The sequence below is a fragment of the Hemiscyllium ocellatum genome, chromosome 9 (genome assembly GCF_020745735.1).
Source record: "Hemiscyllium ocellatum isolate sHemOce1 chromosome 9, sHemOce1.pat.X.cur, whole genome shotgun sequence".
NCBI classification, from domain to species: domain Eukaryota; kingdom Metazoa; phylum Chordata; class Chondrichthyes; order Orectolobiformes; family Hemiscylliidae; genus Hemiscyllium; species Hemiscyllium ocellatum.
This window is the reverse complement of record NC_083409.1, coordinates 61,149,956-61,165,918: the sequence shown is the minus strand read 5'-3', so window position 1 is coordinate 61,165,918 and position 15,963 is coordinate 61,149,956. Positions and strand designations below refer to the sequence as shown.

General features: G+C 39.5%; 1 protein-coding gene across 2 annotated transcripts in view; it reads left to right on the top strand.

Annotated features, from left to right (window-relative positions):
* Positions 1–15,963, top strand: part of lrrc40 (leucine rich repeat containing 40) — a 71,420-nt gene that overhangs the window by 40,017 nt on the left and 15,440 nt on the right. Inside the window, exons 9-11 of one of the 2 annotated variants that reach the window (XM_060830405.1) lie at positions 161–206; positions 1,772–1,877; positions 11,899–12,006. In XM_060830405.1, the coding sequence (XP_060686388.1) occupies positions 161–206; positions 1,772–1,877; positions 11,899–12,006 (260 nt within the window). Of the gene's footprint in view, positions 1–160; positions 207–1,768; positions 1,878–11,898; positions 12,007–15,963 lie in introns of both variants that reach the window. The other variant, XM_060830404.1, reaches the window with a different exon arrangement.

Genomic DNA, 15,963 nt, shown 5'->3' with positions numbered 1-15,963 from the left:
CTGATTTCATTTTGCCAGACCTTACAAGTTTTTGTTTATTTGCTAGTTGTAGCTTGTATTTTAATGTTGATCTCATCCAAAATACTTTAGCATGGTGGTCTTCAATCCTTTTTGTTTCTCTCTGGTGCTCCCTTATTGATCTTTATTTGTTTTTCCCCAGAGAGGAACTCAAGAACTTCTCAAGTACCTAAGAAGCAGAATACAAGGTACAAATATAAAACTCTGTATTGCTGAAATAGCTATTAAAATGACAGTGGTAGAATGATAACTTCGATAGCTGTGGCCACATTATATTTTGAAGCATTTTTAAGTCTTCAGACATGCCCTTTTAGGTATCCCAATTACTGTGGCAACACCCACCTCTCCTGGTTTGCCTGCCAGCCACCCAAAACTTCCTGTGCTCCCGCCTGGCTGAGGAGCTCATCTGCCACCCATAATTGGACAGCACTTCTCATTTTCAAATCTCCTTCGGGGTCTGCCTTGGCCACCTCTGTATTCATGACCCAAAATTCACCTCGACATGAGAAATGTAAACTTCAGTTCTTTGCTCCATTAAATAATTCTGCCTTTTAGAATTAAGTGTTTGAGGCTTGGAGTAAATTTTCTGTCTGCCTGACTTTTCTATACTCACTGCACAGTTGGCAGCTGCAACTTGTCTCCCCTACCATAATTTGTACTTCAGAATCACTGGATGATGAAACTTGTTAAATCATTTGATGCTCTTCTGATGACCATGTTCACCTACCTCTGCTGTGCTGAGAGCTGAATTAAGCATGCTTGGTTTACTTGAGCAAAGTGTCTTTGAGCACTGGTAGGTGGAGGCCTTGTGCATCTTGGTCAGCGACTTCTCAGCAGTTTCCACTGGACTGCTGAAGCCAGTCCTGGTATTCTCTTCTCTGGATTGCATTTCTGAAATGCTGCCAGTATGTAAAGCTAAAAACCACACAACACCAGGTTATGGTCCAACAGGAGTGCCTCCAAATAAACCTGTTGGACTATAACGTAGTGTTGTGATTTTTAACTTGGTCCGCCCCAGTCCAACACTGTTCCTCCAAATCGTGGCTAGTATGCAAGTTATTGCCAATTAAGACATCAAATGAAATGACATTTTTGCTTGTTACATAGGCTACTTTTGTTATGCAGAAGTGGCTGACAGTACATCTCTAAACTTCCACGGTACTAGAATGTGGAAAACTAATTCATGTGATGTGAGAAGTAGTGTTGTCCACGGATCAATGTTTGGTATTAAACTTTTCACCATTATAAAGTAATAATCTGAATGAAAGAGTAACCAAGTTTGCAGATGACACTAATTTAGGAGATACAGTAAATTGTATAGATGGAAGCAGACAGCAACAAAAGGATATAAATTAAGTCAGTGGGGAAAACTATAACCAATAAACTTGAGTGGGCCAAGGGGTGATATCATCCACTTCTAATCCAATTAGTATAAATTGCAATATATTCTTAATGATGAGAGATTGTTAGTCTGTGTATCTCAACAAACAAATGTTGACATTGAAGAGGTGTAGCATACAAGAATACCAAAACTTTACAGGTAAAATTATGCATGAGGCTATTAGTATTTTACTCCCGTGTTCTATATACTGTATTTTTGATGAAGTCCAGTTTTGACTGAGTTGACAATTTATTCTGAGAGTGATGAGCAGCAGATAGAGCATAAAAACATGTGAAAAGAGGCAAACTTATTTTTCATTCAGATGTACTTGTCACAAAAAAAAATGACCTGATATGTGTTTTTGTCTAGAAGATACAACTGGCCAAGATAACAGTGCTTCAGCAACAGCTATGACTCTCCCCAGTGAATCTATGATCAATATGTATGTCTCAGGAACACGCAAACTGTTAGAATACAGGTACTTCAGTGAGCAATTTTGAATTGAGCAACATTTGGCAATATTGATTTTTTAAAAATATTTTTAATCTTGTTCATCTGTTTGTTCCATGAACACTGTGCATCTGTTGTCAGACCAGTTGACAGCTGGTCTCTCAAAACAAAAAGCACATTCATTTAATTGATCAACTTACGAGCATTGTATTATTTCAAACAATAGTTTTATGTTATTATAATATTTACATGAGAAAGTTTCGAATTAAGTATAGTACATTGTGTAATTATTTCAGTCCATGAAACTTCAGAATTTGTTGGCTTATTGGATGATGAGAATATCTAAGCACAAGTTTGTGAACTGGAATACACATCGCTATTAAGGTTTACCAAAAAGCACAAAGCAGTAATAAAATTGGCTTTGCTTATCCAAGTAATGTACCTTCTGTGTTTCTGTTGAGTTCTACGAATACAATTTTTGTACTGACTTTTAATATTTTGGTACTGTACTTAAGCTGTGTTTGCTCTAAAACTGCGGAAACTGTGTTTCCGCAAAGACCACTCCCTTCGTGACTCCCTCGTCAGGTCCACATCCCCCACCAACCCAACCTCCACTCCCGGCACCTTCCCCTGCAACCGCAGGAAATGCAAAACTTGCGCCCACACCTCCTCCCTTACTTCTCTCCAAGGCCCCAAGGGATCCTTCCATATCCGCCACAAATTCACCTGCACCTCCACACACATCATCTATTGCATCCGCTGCACCCGATGTGGCCTCCTCTATATTGGGGAGACAGGCCGCCTACTTGCAGAACGCTTCAGGGAACACCTCTGGGACGCCCGAACCAACCAACCCAACCACCCCGTGGCTCAACACTTTAACTCTCCCTCCCACTCCACCGAAGACATGCAGGTCCTTGGACTCTTCCATCGCCAGAACATAACAACACGACGGTTGGAGGAAGAGCGCCTCATCTTCCGCCTGGGAACCCTCCAGCCACAAGGGATGAACTCGGATTTCTCCAGTTTCCTCATTTCCCCTCCCCCCACCTTGTCTCAGTCGCTTCCCTTGAACTCAGCACCGCCCTCCTAACCTGCAATCCTCTTCCTGACCTCTCCGCCCCCACCCCACTCCGGCCTATTGCCCTCACCTTGACCTCCTTCCACCTATCACATCTCCATCGCCCCTCCCCCAAGTCCCTCCTCCCTCCCTTTTATTTTAGCCTGCCTGGCACCCTCTCCTCATTCCTGATGAAGGGCTCTGGCTCGAAACATCGAATTTCCTATTCCTTGGATGCTGCCTGACCTGCTGTGCTTTAACCAGCAACACATTTTCAGCTCTAAAACTGTACTCCCTAAAATACTGTGCTCTAAAGCACAAATGAGGTAAATATCATTTTCTTTACTGAGTACACATCAATTTGATTTGTTGTGGTGCTTGAGTCTGCTCAAACATTTTCCAAACAACTATTGTTTCCAAAAAGAGGTTCCTGGACTGAAATGGTGACTGTAGTATTTATATCTTCAAATTTTGTTGAGATTTCCACTCATTAAATTTGAACAACTGCAGTTATAATATAGAACCTAAGCTTTTGAAATTTGGAATTACATTGTTTTCTTTCACTAACCATTAATTTAAAGGGCATTGAAGAAGCTCAGTGGAATAACATATTATCTTTTTGTTACCGAAACATGCATCCTGTAGTAACTCAGGTCATAAGGATGTCTGGTGTGAGAAATGATATAACAGAAATACACTCCTACAGATGAAATTCATGCCACAATCAATAAAAGTAAATAGCAGTTTACACTGCAGGTGTCTATTAGATCTGATGTATACAGCAAAGCCCCACTGTTTCCATGCCTATCTTTTGTAAATTCATTTATCGATGCAATACTTACTGTACACCTTTTTAACAGCAGTAATTCCAATGTTCACTCATCAGTTATCTGGCAGCAAATGTGCACATTGCTAATAAGTTAGCCATTTTTTTGCCATTTGCGAAAATCCCTTGCTGCAATTGTTTCTCAGAATACACACCCTGTAACTGATTAGACTTTAGTGTATGTAGCCTGTATTGACAATGAATGATTTGAATTTTGATCACCGAAATTTAGTAAAAATATCAAAGATAATAATCATTAACTGGAACCTCCTTCGTGCAGATGGTTTGGATGGAGCCCGACTGATGTCAGATCTCGTGGTGGGAGAACATTTTGGTGATGGTGACAGTGATCACAATTGCCTCACATTTACCATAGCCTTGGAGAGGGAAAGGAGCAGTTACCAAGGAAAGATATTTAATTGGGGAAAAGGAAATTATGATGCTATCAGACAGGAGTTGGGAAGTACAGATTGGGAACAATTCTTCCACAGGAAGGGCACAACAGACATGTGGAGACTGTTTAAGGAGCAGTTGTTGTGAGTGATGCACAAATTTGTTCCTCTGAGACAGGCAAGAAGGGGTAAGATTAAGGAGTCTTGGATGACGAGAGCAGAGGAGCTTCTTGTCAAAAGGAAGAAGGCAGCTTACGTAAGGTGGAGGAAGCAGGGATCTAGCAGGGCTTTAGATGATTACAGGCTTACTAGAAAGGAGCTCAGAAATGGACTGAGGAGAGCCAGGAGAGGGCACGAAAGACGCTTGGCAGGAAGGATTGGGGAGAACCCAAAGGCATTTTACTCATACATGAGAAATAAGAGAATGATCAGGGAGAAGGTAGGGCCGGTCAGGGATAGCGTAGGGAACTTGTGTATGGAGTGTGAGCGGATAGGGGAAGCCCTAAATGAGTTTTTTTGAGATTAGATTGATTAGATTCCCGAAACAGAAGTCTGCACCGAAGAGCAACTCATTCAGACCCATTTCCCTCTGATTAATGCACCTAACACAATGGGCAATTTAGAATGGCCAATTCACCTGACTTGCACATCTTTGGACTGTGGGAGGAAACCGGAGCACCAGGAGGAAACCCATGCAGCCACTGGGAGAATGTGCAAATTCCACACAGACAGTCGACCAAAGCCGGGGTTGAATCAGTGAGGCAGCAGTGCTAACCACTAAGCCACCATACCACCCCCTTCGGTTTTCAGAAAGGAAAGGGACCTTGTTGTGAATGAGAACTTTGAGAAGCTGGGAAACGAGCTGGAACAGATCAAGATCGATGAAGTTGATGTGCTGGAAATTTCGGCAAACATTAAGATTGATATGTCCTCAGGGCCAGACCAGATTTATCCTAGGTTGCTCTGGGAAGTGAGAAAAGAGGTTGCTAAGCCGCTGGCGAAGATCTTAGCGTTCTCACTCTCCACAGGAGTTGTACCGGTTGATTGGAGGGAGTTGAATGTTGCCCCTCTTTTCAAGAGGGGGAATAGGGAAATTCCTGGCAATTACAGATTAGTCAGTCTTATGTCTGTGGTCAGCAAGGTTTTGGAAATAATTCTGAGAAATAGGATTTATAACTATTTGGAAAAGCATAGAGTGATCAAAGGCAGTCAGCATGGCTTTGTGAGAGGCAGGTCATGCCTCACAAATCTTATTGAGTCCTTTGAGGAGTCGATAAGACAGATCAATGAAAGTCGAGCATGTGATATGGTGTGTATAGACTTAAGCAAGGCATTTCATAAGGTTCCCCATGGTAGGTTCATTCATAAAGTCAGGGGGTATGGGATACAGGGAGATTTGGCTGTCTGGATTCAGAATTGGTTGGCTGACAGAAGGCAGAGAATGATTGTAGATGGAAAGTATTCTGCGCGGAAGTCAGTGGTGTCCCTCAGGGCTCTGTTCTTGGGCCTCTATTCTTTGTAGTGTTTATAAAAGACTTGGATGAGGAGGTTGAGGGGTGGGTTAGCAAATTTACCAATGACACAAACGTTGAAGGTGCCGTTGATTGTATCGAGGGCTGTTGCAGGCTGCAGCCTGACATAGACAGGATACTGAGCTGAACTGAGAAATGGCAGATGGAGTTCAACCTGGACAAATGCGAGGGATGCATTTTGGAAGGTCGAACTTGAATGCTGAATGTAGGATTAAAAACAGAATTCTTAGCAGTGTGGAGGAACGGAGAGACCTTGATGTTCAAGTGCATAGATCCCTCAAAGTTGCCACCCAAGTGGATAGGGTTGTTAAGAAAGCACATGGTGTTTTGGCTTTCATTAACAGGTGGATTGAGTTTAAGAGTCGCCATGTTTTACTGCAGCTCTACAAGACCCTGGTGAGACTGCACTTGGAATATTGTGTCCAGTTCTGGTCGCCCTATTATAGGAAAGATACGGAGGCTTTGGAGAGGGTGCAAAGAAGGTTTACCAGGATGCTGCCTGGACCGGAAGGCTTGTCTTATGAAGAGAGGTTGACTAAGCACCGACTTTTCTCTCTGGAGAGGAGGAGGAAGAGAGGCGACCTGATTGTGGTATACAAGGTAATGAGAGGCATGGATGGAGTCAATAGCCAGAGACTTTTTCCCCAAGGCAGGATTGACTGGCATGAGGGGTCATAGTTTTACGATTTTAGGAAGAATGTACAGAGGAGACATCAAAGGTAGACTCTTTACGCAGAGAGTTGTGAATGCATGGAATGCATTGCCAGTGGTGGTGGTGGAAGCAACGTCATTAGGGGCATTTAAGCGGCTGCTGGACATGCACATGGATAGCATTGAATTGAGGGGTGCATATGTTAGGTTATTTTATTTTAGATTAGGAATAATCTTCGGCAAAACTTCATGGGCCAAAAGGCCAATTCTGTGCTGAACTTTTCTGTGTTCTGTGTACTGGATCAAAGGAATTCGTGAAGTGAATCCAAATATTTAAAAATTGTTTCTGGAGTTTCCACAGTAATTCTTCACAATGATTAGCAGAAGTGCCTGTTTATTCTGTTTCCGTTGTGCAATGTACTGGCTCATTTAAATGACCATCACTGCCTAGTACCAAACTCCAACTTTTTCCTTGAATCATTACATATTATTTTTATCCAAGTAATCATCCAATGCCCTCTTGAGCGGATCAGCTAAACCTGCCTCCGCCACATTTCCAGCCAATGCATTAATGCCCTAACTACTCAGTGAAAATGTTTTTCCTCACTTTAGCTTTGCTTCTTTTACAGATCACTTTAATTTTACACCTTCTTTGTTCTTGTACCTTTTTATGAGCGAGAATAATTTCTCCCTCTCTACTTTATCCAGCCCATTAATCATTTGTAAACCTCCATCATATTTCTTCATAGCACACACTATTCCAGCTAAGATCTAATAAAAGTCTTATACAAGCTGAACATTATTCTTTGGTCTTGTACTCGATGTACCTCTTAATAAAAACAAGAGTACTATTTGCCTTGCTTAATGCTCTCCCTACCTGTCCTGCCAATGATCTGTGCAAACATATGCCCAAGGCCCTCTGCTCCCACAACTCCTGTAGAATTGTGCCCCAATTTTGTATTGTCTTGCAATGTTTTTCCTACCAAAATGTCTCAACTCACACTTCTACCACCTAGCTGCCAACTCCAACTTGTCTGTGTCCTTCTGGAATTCTCCTTTGTCCTCCTCACAGTTTCTAGTTCCTCTAAGTTTGTGTCATCTGCAAACCTTGTCCTCTGCACACTAAGTCCGAGATCATTAATATATATAAGGAAAACCAGGGATCCCAATATTGATCACTAGGAAATTCCACTTCAAACCTTGCTCCAGCCTGAAAAATATCCATTGACCATTGCTCTGTTTCCTGTCATTCAACCAATTTTGTATCCATATTACTACTGACACACTTTTATTTCTATGACTTTGTAGCATGTGTGACACTATCAAATGGCTTCTACAGGTCCATGTTCACCAAGTTAATAATGGTTCTGTCATTGAGCCTTTCTTTTCCCTCTTCAAACTAAGCCAGCAAGTTGGTTAAACAAAATTTCCCTTCCAGAAATCCATGCTGACTTTATTTGTTTGGTTGTAACCAACCCACCTTTTGCCATTAACTACTAATTCTATTCTGAATAATTGTCTGTGGAAGCTCCCCACTCACTGAAGTTAAACTGGCCAATCTGTAATTACTGGGTTTATCATTAACCTTTCTTGAACCAGGCCACAATATTTGCAATTTTAAAGTCTTCTGGCACCTCCCCAGAGTCTAGGGAAGACTTAAAGGTTGTGTCCAGTGCCCCTGCAAATCTACTTTCTTCCTTCAAAATCCTTGGATGCATCTCATCCAGTCCCAGTGCCTTATCAACTTACCAATAAGTTGACTTGTCAAGTATCCATATCCTAACCAACTTTTCTATCCATCGATTTTGAGGCCTTCTAGTGTCTTGAGTTCCTTTCTGTCACCATGGCCTGGGTGGCCTCTCTCTCTGTTTTGGTAAAGACAGATGCAAAATATTTGTTTAACACCTCATTCATGCCCCCTGCCCTCAGATGTACATCCTTCCTTTTTTCTGTATAGATCCCACTCACTTTACCATCCTTTTGCTATTTATATGGCCCAAAATTTTGGGGTATCTTTTTATGTTAGCTGCCTGTATTTTCCCGTAAGTCCTTTTTGCAGCTCTTCTATGTTTTTTCACCTCCCCTCTGAAACTTTGATATTCCTCTTGGTTCTCTATTTTCTACCTGACACTTGTCATTAACACACACATTTTCTTCCTTACCTTAATTTCTATTTCCTTCAGTCTTCAGTCCTTTGTTGCCTTTAGTGCTGTTGCTGAAATGTTGAAGCCCATAAACTTTGTACGATTATGTGCCTTCAGCCATTTATCAATCATAGTATTGGCTGAAGACTGTTCTTTACGATGTTGGGGACGTCTGGAGGAGGCAAAGGTACATCAGCTGCTTGGTACTTCTGGCTGAAGATTAGAGTACAGGCTTTAGTCTAGTTTTTTGCAATGATTTGAGGATGAAGATATTTTGGAACCACCTCCTTCAGTGAGTTGTTTACCACCACTTCTCTCAACTGGATGTAACACGATTGCAGAGCAGTTAACACTGTCTGTCACTTCCTGCTTATGCCGTTTGGTGTGTAAGCAGTTTTGTGTTGTAGCTTCACCAGGTTGACTCCTCATTTTTAGGTATGCCTGATGCTTCTCCTGGGTTTGTCCTCCTGCATTCTTTACTAAAGAAGGGTGATCTCCTGGTTTGAATGGTCATAATAGAGTTGGGCATATTCCTGGCCATAAAGTTACAAATTATGGTAGAAGATATTCTATTGCTGGCAATAGCCAACCTTAAGTTGCTACCATTAGCCGAGTACTCTTTATTCCTGCTGCTCCTTCCAAAGTGAATCATCTCTCACTTTTCGAGGAAGTGATCGAGCGAGGGAGCCATGGTTTACTAAAGAAATTGAATATCTTTGTCAAGTGGAAGAAGAAGACTTATGTTAGGATGAGACATGAAGGCTCCATTAGGGTGCTTGAGAGTTACACGTTAGCCAGGAAAGACCTAAAGAGAAGGCTAAGAAGAGGCAGGAGTGGACATGAGAAGTTGTTGGCAGATAGGACCAAGGAAAACCCTAAAGCTTTCTACAGGTTTATCACGAATAAAAGAGTGACAAAAGTAAGATTAGGGCCAATCAAGGACAGTAGTGGGAAGTTGTGCGTGGAGTCTGAGGAGATAGGAGCAGCACTAAATGAATATTTTTCATCAGTATTCACACTGGAAAAAGACAATATTGATGAAGAGTATACTGATATACCGGTTACTAAACTGGATGGGATTGAGGTTCACAAGGAGGGGTTGTTAGCAATTCTGGAAAGTGTGAAAATAGATAAGTCCGCTGGGCCTGATGGGATTTATTCTAGGATCCTCTGGGAAGCAAGGGAGGAGATTGCCGGGCCTTTTGGCTATGATCTTTATGTCGTCATTGTCTACAGGAATAGAGCCAGAAAGCTGGAAGACAGTAAATGTTCAAGAAAGGGAGAAGGGGCAATCTTGGTAATTATAGACCAGTGAGTCTTACTTTGGTTGTGGGTAAAGTGTTAAAAAAGGTTATAAGAGATATGATTTATGATAATCTAGAGCGGAATAAGTTGATTAGGGATAGTCAACATGGTTTTATAAACCTCACAAACTTTAGAATTCCTTTGTGACCAAACCGGTGGAAGAGGGTGAAGTAATTGATGTGGTGTATATGAATGTCAGTAAGGTGTTTGATAAGGTTTCCCATGGTAGGCTATTGCACAAAATACAGAGGCATGGGGTTGAGGGTGATTTAGAGGTTTGGATCAGAAATTGGCTAGCTGAAAGAAGACAAGGTGGTGGTCGATGGAAAATATTCAGCCTGGAATTCAGTTACTTGTGGTGTACCATAAGGATTGTTTTTGGGCCACTGCTTTTTGTAATGTTTATAAATGACCTGGATAAGGACATAGAAGGATGGGTTAGTAAATTTGTGGATGAAACTAAAGTCAGTAGAGTTGTGGATAGTGCTGAAGAATGTTGCAGGTTACAGACAGATGTAGATAAGCTGCAGAGCTGCCTTGAGAGGTGGAAAATGAAGTTTAATGCAGAAAAGTATGAGATGATTCACTTTGGAAGGAGTAACAGGAATAAAAAGTATTCGGCTAATGGTAAGATTCGTGTTCGTGTAGATGAGCAATGAGATCTCGGCGTCCATATCTGTAGATCCCTGAAAGTTGCCACCCAAATTGATTAGGGTTGTGAAGTAGGCATACGGTATATTAGCTTTTATTGGTGGAGGAATTGAATTTTGGAGCCATGAGGTCGTGCTGCAGCTGTACAAAACTCTGGTGCGGCCGCACTTCGAGTATTGTATACAGTTCTGGTCACCGTATTATAGGAAGGATGTGGAAGCTTTAGAAAAGGTTCAGAGGCGATTTACTCGGATGTTACCTCTTTGGAGGGAAGGTCTTATGAGGAAAGGCTGTGGGACTTGAGGCTGTTTTCATTAGAGAGAAGTTTGAGCGGTGACTTAACCAAGACATCAAAGATAATCAGACGGTTAGATAGGTTGGACAGTGAGAGTCATTTTCCTGTGATGGCGATGGCGAGCACATGGGGACATAGCTTTAAATTGAGGAGTGATAGATATAGGACAGATGTCAGAGGTAGTTTCTTTATTAATGGAGAAGTAGGGCATAGAATGCCCTGCCTGCAAAAGTAGTAGACTCGCCAACTTTAAGGCCATTTAAATGATCATTGGATGAACATATGGATGAAAATGGAATAGTGTAGGATAGTTGGGCTTCAGATTGGTTCCACATGTCGGCGCAACATTGAGGGTCGAAGGGCCTGTACTGCACTGTAATGTTCTATATTTTATTAATGACGTTAATGAAATAGATTGGATTTTAGAACAATCATGGTTTTTTTAAAACATTAGACTTTTAATTCCAGATTTTACTTTTTGATTTCAAATTCCACCATCTACTGTGGATTACTACTCCAACAACAATACCACTATGCTGTCACCTCCACAGTGCTATTTTTGAAGTAACCATGGACTATATATTAGCAGAGCCCATTGTAACTCTCCATCTATGTGTCCTCTGGCAATCACGTGGCTGAGGTTGGATATTAATGCATAGAAGATAAATGTGAACTCACTAATATCCTGTAGTGATGGAGAAAATATAACTTATCAATATTTTCCAAATGCTGAGATGTGTACTAACAAGAACTTTCAATGAACACAATCGGCTTTCAAAACAATCAGACACCCAGAAAACATTGAGCAACAAACTCCCAAGCTTTCAACAAATTCAAATAATAGGCAAACAGCTGTACCAGTATACCGCACAAACAAATTGCTAATACATGAGATTTTATTTGAAATAAAAGTGGTTGAAATGCTGAGTTGTACTGCACCTAAGTTGTGCCACCACTTTACACCCTTCAGTCATTCTTAATAAACCTTCTTTGGTATTTGGGAACATAAATTATGCTTTGAAAGTTTGGCTGCTTCAATAGAAAACTTTACCTCATAAGTTAAAGAATCATGCACATGAAGTTAGCATTGTATATAATTACTTTAAAGTATATATTTTAATAAGTAGAGTTAGAAGTTTTCCTCTCAACGTAAATTTCAAAGTAAACTAAACATTTTGTTTTACTTTGTTTAGTGACAGGAAAGCAACCATTGTTCCTGATGCAGTGTTTGATGCCGCTGATGGAGTTGCCATCACCACTGTGAACTTGAGTAAAAACTTACTTCCTGGAGTGCCTTCTCGGTATGTCTCAAAAGCCTTGAGCGATGTGATTTTTTTTCTTAGTATGAGCGTAGGGTATTAAAAGTGGTAGGTTAGCAGAGTTTAAAAAGGCTTTTTGATGCACTTCGTCTCATCTTTTTTTTGGATATTACATTAATTAAGATTTAAAAAATACTTTTCATCTACAGGAGAGCATTTAAGATAAGCTAATTATATTTAATGGATTGAACTAAATTAATATTCTTTCTGCAGCTAGCATTACTGGTGCTCAAATTTAGCTAAAGGTGAACAACTGGGAAAATGTATTTTGTAACAATATGCTACATTTTGGTGATGTGGAAGTGCCAGTATTGGCCTGGGATGGACAAAGTCAGGAATCACAATGCACTAGGTTATAGTCCAACAGGTTTATTTAAAATCTGAAAGCTTGTGTGATTTCAAATAAGCCTGTTGCACTATAACCTGGTGTCATGTGACTTCTGACAAAATTTCAGTGAATTTGAATCTCTGAATTTTCTTTCTTCAGTCTCAAATGTTTAGTTTGAGTGCTGACAATAACCTACAAAGCAGATGTTTTTACATAAACAACAGATATTTCAGTTTTTAGAAAATATTCTTTCATGTTACTATCCAGTATTCGATTAAAGTTGTAATTTATTCTTGTGAGGTGTCTTATTAAATTGCTGCTGTAAATGTGCACATGCTATTATGGAGGAAGTTGCAAAATTTTGACTGTTAAATATGACTATACTGTGGCTTTAAGAGATGTATTTGCTTTCTAGTTTGTTTTTAATGAAAGATTGAGATAAAGGTGATGGGTAGTCTGCTCAAAGCCAGTAAACAGCTTCTGAGGCCTTGTTTTTTTTTAAGTTGGAGCAATAGAAGTAGCCTGAAGGGTGGGGTCAAGCTCCTACAAAACCAGGATATTTAGTTTTAGCTGTCAGCAGTTGCTGGGGTCTTGACGCTAGCTGTAGAACATCTTGTTCCTCTCTGTTACAACTAAAAGCTGGGGTTTTCTTCCAGCTGCTAGAATTGCATGTAAGACAATCTATTTTAGTGAATTTCCTTTTGCCAAGGGTATGTTTATGGGATTTTACTATGTTGGAACTGCTAATTTGTAGTATATATAGTTTTGTTAAGTATTTCAATAGTTGAGCCAATTTTTTCTTTGTTTTTGTTGGTATTTTAACTGAAGTGTAAAAATGAAATATGTTTTGCTTAAAGTTGAGTAGTTGAACAATATTGCATCTGGAACGCAACACCTTTGACTTTACCTTTTAAAGTAAGAAAAAGTTTTGTCCAGGCTGCCTTATTATATATTTATATTTTTATTTTCCAAAATATTTTTGAGTGGGTTTGGTCTGGTCCTTAATACAAGTAAGGAATTGGTACAGTTTGAAGTCAGGAGAAAAACCTGCACCAGGATGGAGGTTTTGATGAAAGGTCATTGACCTGAAATGATTCTTTCATCATAAATATTCTAGTGCTCACCTAAGCAGCCTTGCATGTTTTACCCTCCATGAACCTTTGCTCATTCAGCTCATTCAAAATATTTTTCAACTTGGAACCAACTAGGAATAAAGCTATGTTATGTCTAGTATTGTGCAGTGAGATTGTGTTAACCTTTATCATAAAAAGATGTAGTTAAATAGACTCAAAGCTGAAGTATCAAGCAGTGAGAAAAACATTTTTAAAAAAATTAAAATATTTGGCAAAAATATTTATCATTAAGAAAAGAAAAACTAAGCAAAAAAAATACATCCATGGATGTCTAAGGATGTTAATAATAGCATTAAATAATGAATGGGCTTTTAATGTTGAAAGAGTAGTAGTAAGTTTGAAGGCTGGGCGCATTTTAGAAACCAGCGAAGGGAGACTCAAAAGTTGATAAACTGGGAAAATTAACCAAGAATATAAAAAGAGATTGTAAGACCTTTTCAAGTATATTAAAAGGAGGGAGTAACAAAAGTAAGAAAGTGCAGACTGGATTGGAAATATTCAGCATGTCTGGCATCATCTGTGGAAGGAGAAACAGAATTCCAGTTCTGAGGAAGGGTCACTGGACCCAAAACAGTCACTCTGATTTCTGTCCATGGATGCTGCCAGACTTGCTGAGCTTTTCCAGCATTTTCTGTTTTTGTTTTTGATTTCCAGCATCTGTAGTTCTTTTCGTTTTCCAAATAAATCCTATTTCATTTTAAACTCTAACGGTAAATGTAAGTGGTAATTAAAGTAAATGTGGATCCAGGTAGAGACAGGAGAATTCATTGAGGAATGAATGGTAGAAACACTGAGCAAATACAACAAATACTCAAAACTAGATAGTCTAGGTCCTCATGCTCAAAAACAAGTATCTGCAGAGACAGTGGATGATTTTCAAAAATTCCTTAGATTCATTAATAAATTTGGCACCACTATTCAAAAAGAAAGGAGAGAGAAAACACAAAGCCCAGTTAACCTGACATCAGTCATCAGAAAACTGCTGGATTATTAAAGAGGTCTTCAGAGAACATGTAGAAAATCACAGCATGATCAGGCAAAGTCGGTATGGTTTTATGAAAGGAAAATTGTGTTTGCCAAATTTATTAGATTTTTAGTATACTTTTAAAATTTTATTTAATTTAATTTAACTTTTAGAAAATGTAAACATTAGAGTAGGTGAAACTGGTAGATGTAGTAGCATATCTTAATTTTCCATAAACCATTTAATTAAGTTGCACTCAAGTTTACTTCTCAAGTTAAGTACACGAGTTGGAGATAATATACATTAGCATGAATAGAAGATTGGTTAACAGATACAAAGCAAATGTGACATTTTGAAATTAACTATAAAGTATGACCAGGATCAATGCTGGGATCACTGCTGTCTACTAGTCAGTGTTAATCATTTAGACTAAAAGACTGAGTCATCTGTAAGATGATGCAATGGCACAAAGCTAAGTTGGCATGAGGAGCTGGGTGAGGAGAACACAAAGAGACTGCAAAGAGATGTAGATCAGTAAAGGGAGTGGACTTTTCTGAAAAAGAGTCATATTGGTCTCGAAACATTAACTGTGCTTCTCTTTCTGAAGATGTTGCCAGACATACTGAGTTTCTCCAGCATTATCAGTTTTCCTCAGATTTCCAGCGTCCGCAGTACTTTGTTTTTATTAATATAAGGGAATGGGCAACAAGGTGGCAAATAGAGTGTAATGTGGGAAACTATGAGGTTATTCATTTCGGTCATAAAAGCTGAATAATTTTAAAGCATGAACTTTAAAATGTTTGCCTGTAGATTTCCTGCCCTTTCACATGCAGCCCATTCTTTTAAAATAAATACTGTAAGTAAAAATTGATTTCTGAATGATTATGCATATATTAGAGTTCTTTAAAACAATGGGCCACAGAGGAAAAGCTGGTTTAATAAGCATATTTCCAGTCCCCTTTTGCTGAATGAGTCCATCCAGTCAACCCATTGAAGGAGTTATTGCTCGGTATTTTACTCACCTTAGAATGTGTAGTGCTAGAAGCTTCATGGCTTACCACAGGATTGCTGAATTAGAGTTGAAATTGGAAAATGTATATGTGGCACAGAAACAGGCTTTTCAGCCCAAACAATCTGCCAGATGCTCTGGTTGCATTTCTTTCCCCTTTTTCTAATCTAAATCTACCATCATAAGAATCTACTTTCTTCTCCCTCAAATGCTTGTCTAATTTTCCAGTAAATGCATTTATACCAATCAATTCAACTGTTACCTGTGGTAGCAAGTTTCACATTCATATCACTCTTTAGGTAAGGAGATTTAGTATTTGAGTACAGATCATTTTAGAAGAAATGAAAACCCTATGTTTGCAGACATTGAGTGAGAACAGATCCAACTCAACGTTGATGTCCCCATTAGCGGTCCAACAGCTGCACATGAATATTAGCCACTTCAAAAAGGTTGAAGAGTAAAGTAAAAGCCACACTTATATTGGAGAAAATGAGCAAATGATGTA